Raw genomic sequence first — 22,556 nt, 5'->3', positions numbered from 1 at the left:
TAGTTTGAATTTAATGGATTAAAAGTGGTAAATTGATTTATTAGTTTGAATTAGGAACCATAGTCACACATTTGAATATAATTAAAAATCTATAGGTGGTAAATGGGAAATTGAAATATAATTCAATATCCCCTAATTTGAATTTAATGGATTAAAAGTGGTAAATTGATTTATTAATCTGAATTCGAAACGATAGTAACACATTTGAATATAATTAAAAATCTATAAGTGGTAAATGAGAAATTAAAATGTAATTCAATATCCCCTAGTTTGAATTTAATGGATTAAAAGTGGTAAATTGATTTATTAGTTTGAATTAGGAACCATAGTCACACATTTGAATATAATTAAAAATCTATAGGTGGTAAATGAGAAATTGAAATATAATTCAATATCCCCTAATTTGAATTTAATGGATTAAAAGTGGTAAATTGATTTATTAATCTGAATTCGAAACGATAGTAACACATTTGAATATAATTAAAAATCTATAAGTGGTAAATGAGAAATTGAAATGTAATTCAATATCCCCTAGTTTGAATTTAATGGATTAAAAGTGGTAAATTGATTTATTAGTCTGAATTCGGAACCATAGTGACACATTTGAGTATAATTTAAAAGGTATAGATGGTAAATGAGAAATTGAAATGTAATTCAATATCCCCTAGTTTGAATTTAATTATTTAAAAGTGGTAAATTGATTGATTTATCTGAATTTCAAACTATAGTCTCATATTTGAATATAAATAATTAGTTATAACTATTTAATGGGGAATCTAAATTTTGTTCAATATTCCCTATTTTCTATTTAATTCATATAAAATGATTAATTGATTCATTTAATTTCAAACTATAGTTGCGCATGTGGATATAATTAATGGAAGATACCGTAAAATTTATTCAATTATGTGAATTTTGAATTACAGTTCTTAATAGGAAAATTTTAATTTGGACTCATGATTTCCCTTTATTCCCTTAATTTCCTATCTATGTAAGTGCAGAACCACTAGTGTTTGCCGGTAAAGGAATTTCCTTATCCGGTAGAGGAATTTTCTCAACCAATAGAGGAATTTCCTCAACTGGTAGACAAAATTTCTCAACCATTAGGCACTGCAAGTTTGCAAAAAGATAGGATTCATTTCATATAGGTCAACTGGTAATGAAGTGGTTGAGTGCATGCAATCAACTGATACACACTGCTAGTTTTTTGGGTCATCGTATCATCTCTGCAACCAAAAATACCCATCTTGAAACCCATTTTTCTCATATCATCATTTCATCTTGAAAAATGAATATCATGTTGGTCTTCTATACATTGAACTATATTTTTTTTTATAGACTCTATGCATTAAACTGTTGCCCCACCATAACCATAAAATCAAGACCGAAAAAACCAATAACCATAAAAATAGAGCCCAATAATCTCCGAACACAACGAATTCTAAATTGTTTAAAAGTATGAAAAAAAAATTCATTCATAAACAAATCAAAACAAAACATAAAAAAATAATTATTTTTCTTGTTTGATCAACTCTGGAGTTGGATGATGAAAGTGGTTGAAGACGACAAGGATTTGGGTTGAGAGCGAGGCGAGCGTGAACTATTGGAACAACTCTTTCTTGCCAAAGAATGGATCAAACGACTCCGACATGGTGAGATGTGCTCGAAGGTTTTTGATATCTTCCATGACAGTTATGACGATGAATCTGATGAGAAAAAATGGAAGAAAGTGGACAAAATGAAGTCATGAGGGAGAAAGAACGAAGGAAGAAAGGCAAATGAAGAAGAGAGAATGGGAGAACCAGTTACTCCCTTAACAAGTTATCTTGTTTTTTTTAAAAAAAAATTAAAATGGATGGCCAAGATCTAATCTTGGACATCCAACGGATGAAAAAAGTTTCAGTACAGTACCCTAGTCGGTATTGTAGAATTTTCCTTATATGAAAGGCTAAGTGACTTTGCAAATTTGGTAGATGGCTTGGTAGTAGCCCTCCCTTAATCTACCCCCTCTCTGGGATGAGGGCCCTTCTTATGCGGTGTCTACTTTAATACCAATCATTATTACGTACACATTGGATAAAACTTGCCCTTGAAAATCAGTTATTAAGGGGAGTGTGTCTAAGTGCATATAAGCTGAACTACTAAACCTTGACTTACCGATATGAAACTCAACTGGTTTGTTATAAAATGATTTACCCTTGGTACTCTAAGACAAACCATAATTCAAACCCACCAACTTCATCCCAAAAATCCGCATTTTCCCCCTATCGTCTTCAAATCGGAATTCTCTTCTTATCATTGTTGGTGTGGGGGCCGCTGCGTAAATGAGTGGACCATGACTGAGCAGAACCATTGAAACCCATGGGCACTGTTGTTAGCTAGAGCCGCCATGCCTCTCGTTTTGTTTTATTTTTATTTTATTTTTCACATAATCTTTTTGGCTTTTTATGGCAACAAGCTGTTGTGCACAACCATAGCTGTCGGCCTGCGCCATAGCCCATCCCTTTCTAAGAATATTTTCAAAGTTATTTATTTGATGAAACCGCCATGACGATTGGGCGTTATGGTTGTTCTATTTGTGGAAAAGAGGCATAGACCTTTAAGCACACAGATTTGCTACTGGCTACTGGCTACTGGCTACTGGCTAAGCCAAGAAAACAGAGTGTAGTGTTTGGTAGGGAAAGGTTACAATAGCATAACATAAGCATACCATATTCAAGATCATTATTTGAGAAAATATTCTGATAAAACTCTTCTTTACCCAAATAAAAAACAAGCAGTTTTCAAGGTAACAAACCAGTGTTTTCGTATCAATACAGATGTCACCTTACCCACTGGAAGAAACTAAATAGAAGGGATAAATTCCACTGGACCCAGCAGTAACAATCACAATACAAATTATAATAACTGCACTCACACCCAGCTGTGTGTTTATGCGGTTCCTTCTCTTGTGGACTCCATCAGCCTTCCTCTCCAAACTCCTGTGTGAATCTCTCGTGCACCTCAAGGTCAGATTTGCTCACAGTCGGCCTTTGTCTTGCCAGTACCTTATCAAAATCATTCTTTGTGATGGGGGGTGGAAGGATCTGCATGGGTGTTAAAAATCAGCAACAAATATTTATTAGCTTGCAGGTGGACTAATCACATTATATATATAAACAAACAGTTCTCATCATTATGTTACAATCACCATCTCAGTCAAGAACTCCAATCTGTATATCCAAATAACCTAGGTTTTAAAACTGAATCAGGGGCTGCATGTGGTTCAACAAAGTGTGTTTAATTAGGAATTTGAAAGCTCTGTGGGATTCAAAATTCACAACTTTATCTTGGAAGCTTCTTTGCAGATTGGGGTGAAAAGAAATTTTAATTACATTCCACATCAATCAGGTATATAAAGCAGGAATGAAACTTCCAATATAGAATCAAACACAACGTTATTTCATTTTCATGAGGTGTCCAATTGCCCCAGAAAAAAGTAACATGGATAAAGCAAACGAGCAGCAACATCTAGAAAGATCAAAATCAAGGGAGGCACATACGATATTCTCCACATGCACTAGTGTTTGGGGATCTATCCATACCTTTGAAGCAAGTCCTTTTCCAGCAAGATCCTGCATGGAGATTTGTACTGCCCCTGGTTGCTTTGGTCCACATGGTACCCACATATCATTTGGAGTATTAATGAAAAACATTGCATCTTGGGTTTTCCGAACAGGTTCAAACAGTACATCTTTAACCTGCAAAGGGTACACCAAAAACAGCAAGATGATAAGCTATTTTCTACTATTCTGTCCCACCTTAAACCATACTACTGAGGAAAGCTCAAAGGGAGAATTTAGTTGAGCATCTGATATAGCACTCGCACTTACACAAACAGCAATATCTGAACCAGAAAACCCTTCTGTCTTCTGAGCTAAGCTTTCAAAATCACTTTCAGTCAAGTTGTGAGGAGTATCTCCAAGATGCACCTTTGCAAGTTTACCAAGTCACAACAAAATTGGACATTAAAAAGAGACACTGGCACTGTAAAGCAGAGTTGCATCACCTATTATTTATTTATTGAATTATTTGTAAGGAAAAAATCAAGAACAAGTTCCAGTACTTTGAACATGTGCTGTCGAGCCTTCAGATCTGGAAGAGGAATATATATACGCTTGTCAAATCTCCGTCGAATGGCCTGAAAGTACTAATCTGTTAGCCAGAGAGATACAGTTGTACTGTTATTGGAAATCACAAACCCTTTACCTGATCCAGGGCATAAGGAGTATTTGTGGCGGCAAGAACAAGGACCTTCTGATCATTGTGTCCTACACCCTGGAAAAAGGATAAGGTCCACCAGCTCAACATTAAGACTGGGACAGGGAAAGAACTGAAGAATCTAACTATCAAAAGTTTCAAAATTTTCCCTTCTCAAACCAGAATATGATAGTGTAATATGAAGTATCACGGAATATTATTTATAAGCAACTATTATTTTTATTCTTCAAGAAAGAATGAAAAAGAAACTAAAGATAACATTCAATACTTACTCTTTAAAATAAAATATGAAACAAAATTATCATGCTCAAGGTCTCTAACAGAAGTACCTCTACAAAAATCAGAGTTTCCAAAGTGATTCCATTTAATTAAACTGCCAAGTCTAATAAAATACAGCAGAACTCTCAATTATCTTTCCTTACAAACTTAGGGAACTAAATGTTTTTAAGTTTTCATAAATAGAAAAAATTCATTAAACAAAATTTACATGCATTAAGTGCACTGATAACCTACACCATAGAGATATAAGAATTCAGGGCCATGCATATCAATCCAGTTCATTGTAAACATTATCATATGCCTTAAAGTAATTACAGTTTTCTGTCTTCACTTTCAGCATTTTTATTTCCTTTGATTTTCTTAATCCACTCACCAAATGTTGTAAAACTAATTTTGTAGTGGCCTTTAGAACCTCACCTTACGACCAAAGTTTTTCAAGTCACAGCTTTTCTATTTCAACTCCATAAGTTCCAATGAAATCATTTTTTTGACAAATTTGTATCTCACCTCTATTATAAAAAAATAAAACAAAATAAAAAATAAAAAATAAATAAATAATTGTTTACATCTTTTGGCTATTTAGAAGTTCAGACTAGATCTGGAGGTTCAGATTGGGGATGGTTGGATTAGGTCGGTATTCCATTCTCCTCCTTTCACACTTTTCCAGCCAAACTATTTCCACCTAGGCTTAGACTTGGCTCATGGGCATCCTAGTGGGGTTAAGCTTCAAGCATGAGACCCATGGCATAACTCAGGCTTGGTTCATGACAACGTATGTACAACTCAGGGGCACACCAAATACATGTTTCGCACCCAACAGTTCCAAGTTCGCAGCTCCAGCAACAGATATTCAAAGTGGACAAGAGAATGGAACACAAACTCATGAAAGAAGTGGTAAATTACATATGATAATACAAGCAGATGAAATCATTTTGATATCAACATCTATTTATCAAGAAAAGCATATAAATTTCTGTATGAACTTCATAATATCTGGGGAGGAAATTTTGTGTCAAACTGCTACTGATTGCCTATAAAACGACATTAATCATGAAACAGTCCCTACAGGCTACAGCATATGTCATAAACTACACATTGACATGGCAAACTTCCAATAAAAAGCTGATCCAGAATGAGAATTATAAATTCCAACTTTTGGAAGCATTGTGGCAACTTAAAGCCTATACAGTACAGTCGTGAAAGCTGCATAAGGGTGGGGTTAAGGCAATTCCTATCATAGATACGCCTCCACAACACAAAATCCTGAAGCAACAGGGTATAAAGGCCAACAAAGTAGGTAAACTGGATTTATGCTCTTCTGCATCTTGCATTCCAATTAGTAGTGAAAGTTTCAGATACAGAAGGATCCATGAAACAATTAAAAACTTGAGAGTTTAAGAGAGGGAAGGATTTCAGAAACAATAATAAGTTCAAGCTACATTGGTTGGCCGTATAAGATGGGATATGTAAATCCTAAGATATCATATCCCACTTGATAAGATATGTATATTATAGAAAATCATTTCCAATAGGATATGATATTTTTGAATATTATATCCCATGGAAAAGATATCCTAAGATATTATATCCAATGAGATATCTCTAATACTTGTATATTTAGTTTATAAAAAATGGAATGGAAAACACATTGCATTTTAATGTTCTACATTTGTTTAAAATAAAAATCATATTGCGTCTTAATATTTTTTGTTAAAAAAGTATGAAATTTCTCTTATATTTAATTTTTTTTTAAAACTGTTCTACAATTTGTAATTTAGTGAATATTTATTTATTTATAAACAATATTCCTGATTAAAATATTTAAAATGCATAGATAAAATATTTTTACATTATGTTATTCAATATATAAAAAAAATGTATAAATTAAATAATACATATATTAGTATTATTTTACAATATATTTATAGATATTTTTTAGTTCCTTTTTTTAACTATAAACTTAATTTCTTTAATCAAAATTTTCTGTTTTGCAAAATGAGTGATATAAAAAAATAAAAAATGGAAAAAAAATTGATATGAAGAATAAATTTATTCATGGGATATGCACTTAGGATATGCATAAATTTACCATATCTGATCACCAACCAAACATGGGATAGGATACATTATTTTATCTCCTATCCTATTCAAGGCTACATCCAACCAACCACACATGACCTTATATCCTAGAAACAGTAGTAAGCACAAGGGTTAACAAGTGGGAAGCACCTTTGGGCCTTTTTGGCAGCATTTTCAAAAACAGTTATCAAATAACAGTTTTTAATTCTGATAAAAAAAAAAATAACAGTTTTAAGAATAAGTCATAAAACTAGTCCTCAATTGTTTCAAGAACAAAATTTTGTTTGCTCAAACATGAAAATTTGTTTTCTTAACTCTTTTTTTTTTTTTTTTTTGATAGGAAACAACAAATATATATATTGAAAGAATAAGAAGTACAAAAGAAGGATGGGGAATCCTCCCACCAAAGATAAAACTTAACAACACAATAAAAGAAGAAACTACACTGTGAAAACTACGAACAAGCTCTCTTGGCTAGACCATCCCATTGGAACTACACATTGCTAGCCAATCTATTTGTAACACGTTAAGGGGAATGCCCTTAAAAACCACGGAACAATAAGCCCAAAGAGAAGCTAGGAAGTGAATGGAATCCTATGGATTCTCTGAATTCCTAACTTTGTCCTCAAATATCCTAACATTTCTTTCCCGCCACACAACCCAAATTAAAACAATGCACGCATTTTGCCACAAAACTATCCCTCTTTTGGAAGTGCCAAAACCTTTATAATTGATAGACATCATGTTTGAAATACTTCTCGGAGGAACCCAATTCATCTTGGCTAGCTGAAATAATCTGTGGCACAACCCCATGGACAAGGAACAATGTAGGAAAAGATGATCTGCTGATTCTCCTTGCTTCATGCACAACTTACAAATGTCAGGACTAAGAGCTTTGTAGAGTATTCTCAATTGTAGCAAGTCATTAGTGTTTACCTTCTTGTGTGCCACTAACTAGACAAATGACTTGACTTTGAAAGAGATTTGAGAATTCCATACAAACTTAGTAGGAAAACAAGGAGATAAATCGGGCACTTGGGACAAGGCTATAAAGAAAGACTTGACTGTAAACAATCCTTAAGAAGATAAAGACCAGGATCTCGCATCTAAAGCCGAGGTGGATAAATGCATACAATCAAGAAATCGCATGAGGCATTATAGATCTTCTATATCAGAATCGAAAAGATTACGACAGAAATTAAAGTTCCAAGAGAAAGGGCAAGCAGAATCGAGAATTGAAGAAATAGGACTATTTTTATCCGCGACTACTTTAAATAGTCTTGGATATTGGGATTTCAAAGGCTGGTCCCCCCACCACAAATCCTCCCAAAAACGAATTCTTTCCCCATCTCCTACCACAAACTGAGTATACTTGAAAAAATCCTGAAAGACTTGTGGAATAGCCTTCCAAGGACAAATATGTGACCATCTGACTAAAGTGTTGGCATTCCAACTATTTGTATGTGTCCCATAAATGCTTAGAATGACCTGATGCCACAGAGCTGTACTCTCCCTAGGATACCTCCACAACTACTTCCCTAAAAGAGCGAAATTCCTTAAAGAAATCTTCCCAAACCCCCTTTTACCCTAGGCTTACACACTACATCCCAACTAACAAGATGATTTCTTTTACCTTCCCCAACCCCTAACCAAAGGAAATCCCTTTGCAATCTCTCAATTTTTGCAGCCACTAAAGCGGGAATCTTAAACAGAGAGAGAAAGTAGCTAGGAATGTGGGAAAGGCAAGAGTGGATAAGAGTTATCCTACCTCCGAAAGATAAGTAAGCCTTTTGCCACCCGTCTAATCTCCTTGAGATTCTCTCAATCACTAGATCCCAAAATCCGCAAGCAATTGGGTTCCCTCCCAAAGGAAGACCCAGGTAGAGTATGGGTCAATCAGAAGCCTTGCAATCAAGCAACAAGGCTAGCCTGGAGAGATGATTTTGATCAAGGTTGATGCCAAAAAGATTACTCTTGTCAAGATTGACCTTAAGCCCAGAAATTTGCCTAAACACTAATAATAAACTCTTAAGAGTTTGCAGTTCTTCCGCGCAAGAGTTAGAAAAGAAGATGGTGTCATCTGCAAATTGCAGATGGGGCACCTTAGTTCTATTCCTACCTACCTTGAAACCCTCCAACAAACTTCTTTCCTTAGCTCTCAACATCATTCTGCTCAACACATCTACGACAATAGTGAACAGAAAAGGAGATAAAGGGTCACCTTGCCTTAATCCTCTAGATGCCTTGACCCACCCTTTAGCATTTCCATTCACTAGAATAGCCTAAGAGACCCAAGATAGACAACCTCTCATCCAATTCCTCCATTTAGGACTAAACCCCTTCTTCTCCAACACGTGATCCAAAAAATCCCAATTCACATGGTCATAAGCCTTTTCAAAGTCAATTTTGAAGACAACTCCTTCCTCCCTTGATAGCCTTTTCTCATCCACTATCTCATTGGCTATAAGAACCGCATCAAAAATTTGTCTCCCTTGAACAAAAGCACCTTGAGTAGAGTGGATAGTTTCGTGTAGTACTCCTCTTAATCGCCCTGATAGAACTTTGGCTATTACCTTATATAGGCAAGTGATCAAGCTAATAGGTCTAAAATTTGAAATCTTCTTTGTCTGACTTTTTTTGGGCAAAAGAACTATGAAGGAGGCATTAGTGCTTTGATTAATAATCCCGTTACTGTGAAAATCTGCAAACACCCTCACTAAGTCTTCCTTGATCACCTCCCAACAATCCTAAAACACTACTATGGTAAAACCATTAGGCCCTGATGCCTTATCCCTATCTAACTAAAAAACGACATTAAAGATCTCTTCTTCGAAAAAAGGGGAATCCAGCCTAGACGTACTCTCTTCTAAGATTAGGGACCAATCTATGCCTTCGACTCTCCAAGACTCTCGGGGAAGACTCGAGTAGAGCTTTTTAAAATATAGTAAGATCTCCTCTGTGATGCTCTCGGAATTATCCAACACCAAACCTCTTTCATTCTCCAAAAACTTGATGAAATTCCTGTTTCGTCTGCCATTAGCCACTTTATGAAAAAACTTTGAATTGCAATCCCCGTCTTTAACCCATTTCACCTTAGCTTTTTGTATCCAATTAATTTCTTCCCTCAATATTAATTCCTCTAGCTCCCCTTTTCTTAAAACTCTTTGAGCAGAAAGATCAGAAGAGAGAACCCCTTCTTGCTCAATGGCATCAATGTTAGATATTTCATCCAAGATGCTTTTTTTCCTTTCCTTTAGCATTCCAAAAGTATTCTTATTCCAATCTTTCAATTTTGCCTTAACAAATTGTAACTTCCTCATGAACCTGTGACTTTCCCAACCATTGCCTTCAAATTCTCTCCACCAACTACTAAAGCACTCTTTGAAACTTGGATGTTGCAACCACATATTCTCAAACCTAAAAGGTGTTGGGCCCCATTTGAAAGGATTGGTATCCAAAACAATCAGCCAATGATCGGATGTCCATCTAGGAAGAACTTCTTGAAGGCTTTGAGGGAAGAAAAGCTCCCATTCATTTGAATAAAGAAACCGATCCAATCTCTTGCACATCGGTGACTCTTGCATGTTTGACCAAGTGAAAGGGGCATTCCGTATGAGGGGATCAAGTAATTAACAATCTCTTATAAAACCATCAAAATCCCTCATGCTAGAAGTGAAACTAGAGCCACCTAATTTTTCTAAACTTCTCCTTATAACATTAAAATCACTGCCCACACACCATAATGGAAAAGAAAGGCCAAAAATGTCAAACAGCTCCATCCAAAAATCCTTCCTAATTAAGGGATTGTTTGGGCCATAAACTGCGGACAACCATAAGGGTCCACATCCATCCAACAAAAACTTGATTAAAACAGAAAAAGATCCAATTACCACCTCCTCACTGCTCAATTTCTTTGAGTCCCAAATGATCAAAATCCCTCCCGAAGCCCCGCACGCCGGAAGAGCATCCCATTCCTTATTCCTAACCGACCAGACACTACCTACAAACCTTATGTCGCACACCTCTCTTTTTGTTTCATGAAATATCACTACATCCGGATTCTCGAGCCTAAAAAAATCCGTAACCACCCTTCGTTTTTTCCTAGAACTCAAACCCCTAGTATTCCAACTGATGATTTTCATAAATACACCTCACTGACCCTAAACCTCCAAACCAACGCCAACAGATCTCAACTATCTGTGTAAAATCTGTTCTTCTGCCTTGAATACACCTTAATGTCCAGAGAACTTAAGACCTCACAGACTTTGGTCATTTTGCTGGGGAAAGGCCTTCAATTTGGAACCCACCCATCGGGGGGGGGGTTCCACATCACCCTGGCAAACTATAACCAAGTTGGGGGCCCCAAGAGGCGAGTTGGGATTGGACTTAAAGGATTTAAAACTCTCGGACAAATGGTTTAGACTAGCTAACTGGGACACCACAACATCTCAGTTAGGATTGCCAACAGACCCAAGACAAAAAGCCCCATCGTCATCTTTTTTGGAAAAAATTTCATATATAACTTAAGGTTTCGTAGGAAACTGAGACTGAATGGCTGAATTGGGAAGAACGGGAACAGAAGGACTCAGGTGTGGAAGAGCCAAGCCAGAGGGAGGGGGAAGAAGAGACAGAGATGACTGAGAATGTTGATAAGAAGATACCTCGAGGTTTTCCACTACCATCATTCCACAAGACCCCACAAAGTTGAACCCTTTTTCTCTGGTTACTGGATAAGAAGGAAAAACCGCGACTGATGAGCCACGATGAGGAAACTGAATGGCTGAATTGGGAAGAACAGGAATAGAAGGACTCAGGTGTGGAAGAGCCAAGCCAGAGGAAGGGGGAAGAAGAGACAGAGATGACTGAGAATGTTGATAAGAAGATACCTCGAGGTTTTCCACTACCATCATTCCACAAGACCCCACAGAGTTGAACCCTTTCTCTGGTTACTGGATAAGAAGGAAAAACCGCGACTGATGAGCCACGATGAGGAAAACCCGCAAAACCCTTAAAACCTGCTCTATCTTCACCTTTAGAGAAGTTGCGCAATTTCTCCTTCCCTTTTGAAAGAAAAGGAGCCTTAAGAATAGACCTTCGATCCGCGTCTCCACTCGGCGGCGACGTTCCTTCCCAATCCCCGAAACACCTTTTTCGACTCCCTGACAAATGACTTGGACTCGCATTGAAGCTCCGTTCCAACTGTGTTCCCACTTCGAAAGAATCTTCCTTTGGAAGATCATTGCTAGCTAACGACGGTCTCTCAAGCGTTAAGAGGCTCGCTTCGACTTCGACTCCCTTGTTAGCAACCAGAACTTGGAGGGAACAGGGCATTCCACAGCTTCTTTGAACCACACTTCAACACGGAACCCCTCAATTGAGCTTCAGAAGCCTCATAGCCTACCTTCCCCTTTCCCTTTGCAAAGGGGTCATCTCTACGTAAAGAGCCCTTCGCAGAGATGGGTTGTTTGCCTCCCCATTCTTGGCCCAACAACGAAAGCGGGCCAATTAAAGAAACTCCCCTCTTCCAGCCCAAGTTAGTTTCAAACGTGGACTGGGCTTAAGAGAAGATTGGGCTCTTCTCCCTTGTTTGGAGGCCCAAAGCCTATCCTTAACAGTTGATTGGGCTTTGTCCCTTCCAGCCCAAACATCTCCATCCTGCCTTGGCCCGACATACCCTGTTCTCAGAATATTTGAATTCAAACTGAAAGATTGGGATGGTTGGGACCAATTGTTCCCCACTGTCGGTCTTCTCTTGTCACGTGTCCCCACAAGAGCAAATTCAACCTTTTGACAAACTTTTCCCTCCTTCATTCTGCCAACTGCCCCATCAGAAGCCCTACCTACAGCCGTTGATTTAGCCTCCTCAGCCCTCTTTCTGCCACCTGTCCACGAGTGAGGTCCAAGCTTCTGCCGAGTTGACTCACCCATTTCTCTTCCTCACCTAACGTCTTCCTCTCCAGTCATTGCAACTGAAACTGTGAACTCCCATCCCCCATCTAATACCTCGATTAAAGCTGGGAGAATTGATCGTTCCTTCATTACAACTCTCACCCTTGCCTTGCTAAGATTAAACAGTTTCATCGTTCTCCAATCGATCTCTGTCACCATCCCCCACTGCTCCATAATTTTCTTCAGATGTACCTCATACCGTAAATGAAATGGCAAACCCCATAATTTTATCCAACCTTCTCTGAATTTCCCCTTTATTATTGAATTTTCCTTTGGCGACCATTTTCTTAACAAGACTGTAAACCCACCCTTGATCTTGATAAACCTTAAATCATGGAGTGATAAAGCTTCCTCTATGGTTTCCACAAAAAATAATCCTTTTCCATCGGAGAAGGGGACGATAGTCACCACACCTTTATGCCCTAATCTTTTCACCAAAGCTCGGCCGACCTCAGTCCAATTAACAGAACTAGCATGACATTCGCACACCACAGCTCTCGCCCATCTCCCGACTGGAACAAGGCCTCCTCTTTTTAATGTGCACTTATATACAATCCAAAAGTTCTTAAGTATTCTACATATTTTCAATTTTTTCTCAAAATATTCTATAAAAAAACACCTTAAAACAATACAAACTTGTTCTAAAAAATAATCGGTTTTCAAAACAAAATCCCAACAAACTATTTTCAATCAAAGATTTGCTGAACATGTTTTTTAAATTAGAAAATCGTTTTCTTTTCTAAAGAATTAGAAAATTCATTTCAAGAATACTTCCTAGGTCCTTTATTTCTTTATTTGTAACTGTTTTCAATTTGTACAACCACACAAAGCTGGATAGCTGATGGGGGAAAGCCTTTTAAAGTTTATTCAAGGAAGAAAGTGAAGACCTAAGTAAACTTTAAGTAGGATTAATATTAATTAGGATTGAATTGGGATTGGTATTTGTTGGGAGTCCAATTAGGATTAGCTAGTTGAATTATAATATAATTAGAATTTGAGTCATGGTGGGTTATTAGATTCCTAGTAGACTTTGGATTTCTTAGAGAAGCCTATAAATAGGCTAATCAATGTAAATTAAAGGGATGAATTTGATGAATAATATTATACTTTCTTTCATTGCAAGGTTGTAACCCTCAATGGTGAGACTCCATTGATTTTCTTCTAGGTGAGACTCCTAGAAGGCCTTAGTGAGACTCTAAGGTTTTCCATATTTTCTTCATTGTTTCTTCTTTCTCTCTATTTCTTATCTTATAATTTTCTCTATCATAAAATTTATTCTTTGTTCCTCTCCTTACACCCTAAAAATAAAATCCTAGCCCATCTACCCTTGAGTGTAGGCAACCATCCTAGGGTTGTCCTACATCAATAGCACTATATTTCTTTTTAAGACCTTTCAACTTACCTTACTAGTTGTGTTTCAAGAGCAAAAACTCTAACAAGTAACAACTGTTCTATACACTATCTCAGAAACAGTTTTGAAAACTGTACTTGGAGAAAAGAATTTTTTTTTTTTTTTTAAAAGAAAAAATCCCTTAGGTTCTATCTTAAATATGGTCTTCGCTTCCTCTAGAAAGGATATTTTTCTTGCTATAATTCATGACTTTGGAAACTGTCACATTGTATGAAAGTTGTTACTTCAATCTCCCGCACTCTTATCCTAACCAATTTAAGTAACTAACGAGAAATGCCAATTTTATAGGGAAGGCACCATAAATATTGCATAAATGAAGAAAATGCAATTCTCATGAATTCACTTTGTCTAAAATTTTTAATGAGATTTCCGAAATATAGCATGCATTCCCCATTCAGAAAAGAAAAAGGAAAAGAAAAAAATCTCATTAGTTTTGCCTCGTCTTTAAAATGACTAACTTTCTTGAAGACTGATTAGACTTGTTTTACCTTCAATAAACTCAAACTATTGTGATAAATCCCTTCATGCATGTGCTCAATTTGATGTGTAAGTAGAAAACTTTGGTAGATATAAGAAGGTATAGTAAATAGAAAACGTTGATTTGTGAGGTTAGTGCAGTTCTCAAATGCAGGCAAAAAATAAAGATAAAATAAATATAATAAAATAATAAATAATATATAATAAAAAAGTTTAAGACTCCACCAGTCCACACCACACAACAAATACCTGCATCTGCACAAGTAGTTCTGTTTTGATACGTCGAGAAGCTTCACTCTCATTTGACTCTCCTCGCTGGCCACATAAGGAGTCTATTTCATCAATGAAGATGATGGAAGGAGCACTCTCCCGAGCCATTTGAAAAAGATTTGAAACTAACTTTTCACTTTCACCCATCCACTTTGAAACCAGGTCTGAAGAAGAGACACTGCAAAAGAACAGCGGTTGGCACTTGCCAACTTATTGGCCTAAGCTCATGAACATAAAAGGAGGAGAAAAATACGATAACCAGAAACAGAAACAGACTTTTGCACAGACAGACAAATAGAAACACAGGTACAGAAACAAATAAAACATATGTAACACTAATTATGTTGAAGCATTATAGATATAATTATGTGAAAGTTGGTATATGACAGCACACAGTTAAAGCATTTTAAATAAATAGAGCAGGCATAGACATCAATATTATCTTGTCATGTATATCCAATGATGGTAATGTTATCTTCTTTTTATTTTTTATTGGTAAAAGCACAAGTAAATTTCATAAATGGAGAAAAAAGGCCAAAGGCCAACCCAAAGGATACATGAAATATACAGTAGGTGCCAAATGGCAGAAACAAAAAAGAAGAGGGGATACAAAAAACCTCACCCACCCTCACCTAGAACCCAATCAAAAAAGTTGATTAAAGGTAAAGATCCATCCATATACAACTTAGTCCAAGACCAAAAATTACAAACAAAAGAATTCTTCATCCTATGAATCGAAAGCTCCTCATTGTCGAAGGCTATCCTATTTCTTTCCTTCCACACCGTCCAAAAAAGGCATAAAGGAGCCAACATCTAAGCCTTTTTACGCTTCTTGCCCATGAAGGAACCAACCAAGGAGAGTCTCTCTAACCAAGAATGGAAGAACCCATGTCACACCAAAAAGAACAAATAATAACTCCCACAAAACCCTAGTCTTTGTGCAATGGATTAAAATGTGATTAATAGACTCTTCTTCAACAAGACAAAGGAAGCATATGTTAGCTAGGAACCACCCCCTCCTCTTTAGCTGATCCAACGTTAAGACTTTACCCCACGAGGCTTCTCACGCACAAAAAAAAAAAAAAAATTCCTACTTAAGGTGATATTATCTTCTACCAGCCTATTTTAAATTTGTAAAATTTTCATTTTAAATAGAACAATGATGAAGCTTTTATAATATTTTGTCACAAAATGCCTTTTATGAATAACAAGATAATGAACCTAGAAAAAATAGAAAGGGAACCACCTGTAAATCTCAGTGATGCAAGACCCACAAAGAAAGTCCAAAGAACAAAACACAAGATGGAGGGCCTGGAGCCGTAAAAAGGTTGCTTGATTTCTTTGATACACTACCAAAAAAAAAATAAAGGAGCAACCTTCCAGAACAGTGATTATTGATCATTGCACTACACCTCAAACCATAATCAACTCATATCACTAAAAGCTTATCTTCACATCTAAGATGCAGTTCAGATTGACTTTTAGAGAGTCAAAAGTAGCTTCATTGAACTGGTTCAGTTAAAACTGCCAGGGGCAACTGCCCCATGACACGATCTTCAGTTAACTGCATACAATATATAATATCACAAGAGTGAAGGAAATGCCTGCAATCATCAATTAAAGGGAAAAATCAACATTCTGTCAGGGATATGACTATTACTGATTTCCAGGCCAACATCAAAGAGAGGGATGACTGCATCTGTTACAAGCTCACATGCAAGGAGGTTAATCAGGCAATCAACCCTTTGGACAACTTTGGGACATGAAATTCCAGGCATGCAAAAATACAACACAGAAAAAGGTAAACAAATTGTAATATAGTCAATTCATGGATGACTAGGTCTACCTTATTATAAGCTATTAATGAAGTTTTATCGTGATTCTTTAATTACATAAAACAACATGAAATATTACTATTGATAGAGTTCAAACTGCAAATATAAATAAAATGTAAGCAGCTAGATGTCAATCTAGATATATAAAAAGTAAAGAGGATATTTTCTACAACAGAAGTAACTGGTCAAATGACTGAGGATGCATAAATTACCTGAAAAATGTAGAATCTGCTTCGGTTGCAACAGCCTTGGCTAGGTATGATTTTCCTGTTCCTGGTGGACCATATAACAGAAAAGCCCTCCATGGTCGTCTCTTTCCTGAAGGGGAGTGGGAGGAGCATGAGAACAGATAGAATCAAAACTAAAATCCAGCATCCACGACTTCTCAACATTAAAATCATTTCTTTTTTTTCTTTCTTTCTTTTTTCTTTTTTTTGGGATTCATACTTACATGAAACAGAAGTATACAAGTTATCAAGTTTCCTTTTAGCATCAATAAGCAAAATATAGCACATTAGAAACCCCTTATTTTTGGAAAAACAATCAAGCTTCCAATTCTTTTAAGAAGCAAACAAGAGTAATGTATTAAAACATTGCCTAAGTAAGATGCTCCTGGTAGATTTTAGGAGACACCCATATAATAATAGAAAAAGAATCCTCATCCAGCTAAAAGCAAGGGCCTCCACCTTTATAGCAATGGGTACTTCCCAGGCTTCAAAAAAGCTAATTTGGCATCCCCTAACATGATCTCTAGAATTACCCAAATAATTCACTTCAAGCGTCTATCCAATCATTATGAATTAATACAACAATCCAATACAACTTCCATTGGTATGGAGAAGTAAAAGCCTCGACACAAATTTAGAAAGAAACTGATATAACAACACAAAATTTTAACTTCCCTTTTCTTTACATCTTCTCAACAACCAAAACTTTGAATGACAAAAAACCAAATTTGAAACAACAATCTGCAGGTTGTGTGCACATCAAATTCAAAAATCATATAGTTGATCAATTTTAATTTAAAATTTCCATACTGAAAACTTTTCTTTCCTTTCTTTCTGTGGAGGACAATAATAGAAGATATTCAAAGACTTCAACATCTAACATTTTCCACATAGGGAAGTGAAACAACCAGTAAGCCAATGTAACCAGGAAACTAACACAGATCCAATATCTAAGAAGAAGACATCAATACAAAATCAATAATGACATGGGTATAGGTTCCTGAAGCATTGCCTAATACAAGTTACGGTATGAAGGATTTGGCGGGAACTATAACTAACAAATAGCCGAAGACTTAAAATGTTTTCCAATAGATCTCAAAATTGCAGGAAATTTGGTGTTATTTGTTAGGATGGCTTTGGAGTGTGTTACTTGTTAGGATGGCAACAGAGTTGGTCAACTGATCACAAATGGCAGCAGAGGTAATTGAAGTGGCTGTGCTGGTGAAAATGCAATAGGGTAGTACAGGTGAAGAGGTGTGAATCAATGGTGGAACTCATAGTTCAGAGAAAAGGCTGACAAGGAGATAACAGAGAAGTTGTGGTGGCTACATAATGTCTCTGTTAGTGTTTAAAATTGCAGTATACTTTGTGTTTATATAGAGTGGCTTTTGTCTAGTTAGGAGAAGGTTTTCGTCTTTCTTTTAGTCTAACTTCTTGGGCGTTGCTTGTATACTTCGTGTGTACTTTTTTCGCTGCTTTTAAGCATTTCTAATACAATCTCTTATTTACCTATAAAAAAAAGAAAGAGTTTAAAATTGTAGTATATTTGGATTCTTCTTGATAAGGGGTTTGCAGTGCACAGATGATGCTTTTATTTTTTTGTGATAGGTAAAATAAACAGTTATATTAAAAGCACTTCAAAACAGTGCATCAAAGTACATACGGAGTATCAGTGTTTTAAAAGGCTATTGAGGCATACGCCCTAAGGCTCGCCTCAAGGCAAGGCTCTAGGAATTAGCCTTGAAGCTATAGCCTCAGCTAAGATAATTGAGGCTTAAGCCTCAAGGGCCATAGCTTCGAGGCTATTGAGGCCTAAGCCTCAAATATCCAAAGAGCTTTCGGTCGTTATGGGCTTTTGATTTATATTTTATAATAGGCTAAAGCCTCAATATCCAATAAGTTCTAATGAGTTACATTATCAGCTATGATTTTGTAGGCTTTTGATGTGTAGATTTATTGAGTTTTGTATTGGGTACCGACTCGGTTAAACCTTTTACAAAATAATAACTTAGTTGACTTCCAATCAACCTTTTAAATGGAAGGGAAAAAGAGAGTTTGAGAAGAAAGAATAAAGAAATTGTTGCTGATAAAATATATATATATATATAAGTAAGAAAAAATAACAAAGAAGAAGTCTAGATGGATATTAATACTGATAGGTAGGATAATATAGCAATTAGATATGATTATATCACTTGGAAGATCCTACTAGTGATAGTGATAATAATGTTGAAAATTATTTGATGAAGCTATGAGAGAAGGTCAAATGTTAGAAGAGAGAAAAAAAGAACTTGATTAGAAACTATTAACAAAATAATGAAGAAGAAGACTGAGTGGATAATAACATTGATATGGAGGATAATATAACAATTAGATATGATTATATCCCTTGAAGGGTTTTATTATTGATAGTTATTAGTGATAGTAATGTTGTAAATTATTTAATGAAACTATGAGAGGATCAAATGTTAGAAGAGACAAAAAAGGAACTAAATTAAAAAATATTAACAATGACAAATAATTATTTTTATCATTATGAAGTTTATGCTTTTTTTTTTTCTTACTTTTCAATTTTCTTGGGATTTTATGAGTATTATTCTAATTTTTTGATATTTATTTAATTCGGGCTTACACTTCGTTCCACATCGAGGCTTACACTTCGTTTCACCTCAAGGCTTACGCCTCACCTCATTTGAGAAAAAAACCTCAAGACTACCTTTAACCTTTTCAAACATTGCTCACAACAACAAAACCACTACAACTATCCCCTAATTTTCTGAGCAGCTCCTTGTCCCACAAATGCAACAGGGCCCTATAAACCCCACCCATACTTCCCTGGGATGGACCCCATTCCCTTTGCATGGATTCTGAGCATTGGTGATGCCGATGGTAGTAATACTTGAGAAAAAGATGTTTCTGCTTTAATTAAGAGCATTATTGTACTTTTTCCTCTGAATTTAGCGCCTTGAAACCCAACAGATTACCTTTTCATTCCCACAGGAAATTAAGTACTTCTATTTGCTAACCAAATGGAGCAAAGAAAAGAACAGACAATCTGTAACTCCGACCCCTGTTCAGATTGTGTATATATATTCGTGTTTTTAGGTTCTTTATAGGATTAACTTCATTAACAAGAAACTTAAAAACACAAACAATTCAACAAAAGAACAAGAGATCTAATTAACAATCGAACATTTCAAGACTCAACTCCTACCATTTTTTTTTAATTCAATAAAGCAAAACAGTTCTATTATGCTCAAACAAATAAATTCAAAATTCATTTTCTTCTCTTTCCTACACTTTCTCACCAATCTAACCACAATTCCACCACAAAATCAATATTAAAAAACATCAAATCAAAGTCCCAAATAATCAACAAATTACCAGTAAAAAACTGCGGAAACTTCACCGGCAAAATCACTGCCTCCTGCAAAGACTGTTTCGCACTCTCCAGCCCAGCCACATCGCTCCACTTCACATTAGGCTTCTCCCGGATGATCGCCGAATTGAGCCCCGATCGCAGCTTAGCCTGCTCCGGATCCTCCCCATCCCCGCCCTCCCCATCCTTGGGCTTCGTCTTCGGTCTGGTGGCTACAGCCGCGTCCCCGTTAGACGCTGGCCCTGCGCCACCGTCATCGAGCACGGCGCGAATCTCCTCCGCTCGGCGCAAATACTCGGTAAATTTCTGCGTAATCGCTTCCTTGATCTTAGGGTTTTTCTCGTACTTGAGGTGGGTTTTGAAGTACTCCAAAGCGTTCATGTACAGAGGAAACGCCTTACTGTAATTCCCAGCATTGTCTTCTTGAACGGCCTGTTTCACGTACTCTATCGCCTGTTCCTTGAAATTACTATACATGTTTGGGTTCCAAGAATCGGGAATCGAAAATCAAATCGGGGAAAGGAAACACGGAGAATCCCACCTCAAAGATGTGGGAAATTCATTATTTCGAGGGAAATGGAGATGAAAGAGAGAATTGGGGGAATTTGGAGCTAGGGTTCGGGGAAAGGATGAAGAAAGGTCAGAAATAAGGAAACTGAATGTCTTGGTGGATCGTCAAAGAACGCGTGAGGACTACGTTGTTTTTGTTTCTCATTGGACGACCTTATTTTTAAGTCCATTTGCAAAAAATTATTAGTGAAAATGGCTTTCAAATAATTTTTTTCCCTTTATTTAAAAAAAATTAAAAAAATTTACCATATCAAATTTTAAAATATTTAAAAGTGATTTTTAAAGATATAAAATAAATTTATAAATTTTTCACAAAAAAATCTATTTTTATATAGAATTTATTACTATATTTTTTACTTAAAAAAAAAAAATCATATTTTCTATTATTATAAAAAAAATAATAATACACAAATATACTTATAGATATGTATCAAAAAGGTAATTGGCTTTTTTTTAAAAAAGAAAAAAAAAGCTTGGTTTGTGAGATGTTATTGTATGAATAAATTTCTTCTTTACAAATATCATTAAGTTGTCATTTTTATTACATGTAAATTTTAAAATTTAAATTTTCTTGAGTAAAAGGTCCCCTTATAATTGGGAATATTTGTAATTAACATTCATTTTGGTGTTTTGTTATTCTCATTCCTAATCTATGAAAAAAAAAATGGACAATTTATTTTGTTTTATTATTCACTTATAAATAAATTTAATTTTTGTAAGTACTATTTGAAAATGGTACTATATAAAAATTTATATCCATTTTTAGTTAAATTTTAACAAATCCATAATTATTATTAAGAAATGGAAGATGTAAATGCAACTTTTGGCGTTATTCAAACAAGAGATCAATCCAATAATTGATCATAGCTTGTGTATATTACGCTATTTTAATAAGTTTTAGGTAAATTATATATATATATTACATTAAGATGTATTTTCCAAATTTTATTTTTTATCATGCTATTAACGGCTTTTAATGTTTTGAAAAGTGACGATGTGGGTCCTTTTCTCCGTTCGTTAGCTGTTTTGAACCTTTTTAATATTGAATTGTTCAAAATCCGATTACTCAAGCTAGCGAATTAATGAGCTGTTTGGACCACCCGGTTCTGTAGAACCAATCAAGCCCCTCTTCTCTTTTTAATGATTTGCAGCTTTCCTTTCCTTTTTATTGAGGGAAAATTATCAAATTGGATGTACTAGAAATGATAAAGAGGCTAAAGGGTGAGTTATTTTGGTGAGTTCTCCAAAAGGATAGTAAAAAAAGGAAAAAAAAAAAATCCTCCCAAGTCCCTATAGCAGAATTATTGGAGATAAAAATAATGAAAATGATATTCGATTATTAACATTAAGTAATAGTGGTCAGTGAATTAATACTAATGAGCATTTAACAATAATTGAAATTTTCAAAAAATATCAACCATATGAGATATACATAAGCAACCCTAATTTATATTCAATTGGGAAAAGATGTATTTGAAACTTATAATAAGAAAGTCAATAGAAGATTCTAACTTGTGTTGAACATGTACATAAAATTTTTGAATAAAATGAGTAGTATTTGTTAGATACATTGAAAAAAAAAACATGGGAGAATAAAAAGGAAAAAGTTTTTAGCACATAAGTAGAGTGTAATGAAATCATTAACATGGAAATTGTTCCAACATTATTCATCTTCAAAAAATTCTAATGAATCACTACAAGAAAATTTATATATAATGACGTAGTTTTAGTTAGGGTCAATAAAATCCACAACCAAGGCCAACAAAAATATATATAGCATCATACTTATTTGAGTCACAACTATTGAAAGATTCTCGCCA

General features: G+C 35.5%; 2 protein-coding genes across 2 annotated transcripts; both read right to left on the bottom strand.

Annotated features, from left to right (window-relative positions):
* Positions 1–2,696: 2,696 nt before the first annotated feature.
* On the bottom strand, positions 2,697–20,871 carry LOC117916042 (protein SUPPRESSOR OF K(+) TRANSPORT GROWTH DEFECT 1). Its single transcript, XM_034831845.1, has 8 exons — positions 20,172–20,871; positions 16,773–16,878; positions 14,705–14,903; positions 4,249–4,317; positions 4,106–4,180; positions 3,873–3,971; positions 3,585–3,740; positions 2,697–3,086 (listed from the first exon to the last, which is right to left on the bottom strand). Exons 1-8 carry the CDS (start codon positions 20,641–20,643, stop codon positions 2,961–2,963), a joined length of 1,302 nt encoding a protein of 433 aa, XP_034687736.1. The 5' UTR covers positions 20,644–20,871; the 3' UTR covers positions 2,697–2,960.
* LOC117916043 lies at positions 9,058–13,211 on the bottom strand. The gene is made up of 2 exons (XM_034831846.1): positions 11,614–13,211; positions 9,058–11,390 (listed from the first exon to the last, which is right to left on the bottom strand). Exons 1-2 carry the CDS (start codon positions 11,947–11,949, stop codon positions 11,142–11,144), a joined length of 585 nt encoding a protein of 194 aa, XP_034687737.1. The 5' UTR covers positions 11,950–13,211; the 3' UTR covers positions 9,058–11,141.
* Positions 20,872–22,556: the final 1,685 nt, after the last annotated feature.

The sequence above is a fragment of the Vitis riparia genome, chromosome 6, assembly GCF_004353265.1.
Source record: "Vitis riparia cultivar Riparia Gloire de Montpellier isolate 1030 chromosome 6, EGFV_Vit.rip_1.0, whole genome shotgun sequence".
Taxonomy (NCBI): Eukaryota; Viridiplantae; Streptophyta; class Magnoliopsida; order Vitales; family Vitaceae; genus Vitis; species Vitis riparia.
Note: the sequence above shows the minus strand (reverse complement) of the source record. Positions and strands in the feature narration are given on the sequence as shown.

Bases quoted from the DNA above. Each gene is read 5' to 3' on its own strand.
- LOC117916043 (XM_034831846.1), bottom strand. From the start codon at position 11,949: ATGCCCTGTTCCCTCCAAGTTCTGGTTGCTAACAAGGGAGTCGAAGTC. The intron at 11,391-11,613 runs TTTCCTCATCGT...TCAGCCATTCAG, and splicing joins GTTTTAAGGGTTTTGCGGGT to TTTCCTCATCGTGGCTCATC.
- LOC117916042 (XM_034831845.1), bottom strand. From the start codon at position 20,643: ATGTATAGTAATTTCAAGGAACAGGCGATAGAGTACGTGAAACAGGCC. The intron at 16,879-20,171 runs GTAATTTGTTGA...ACTCCCCTTCAG, and splicing joins GTTTCCGCAGTTTTTTACTG to GAAAGAGACGACCATGGAGG. The intron at 3,972-4,105 runs GTACTGGAACTT...AAACTTGCAAAG, and splicing joins CTCGACAGCACATGTTCAAA to GTGCATCTTGGAGATACTCC.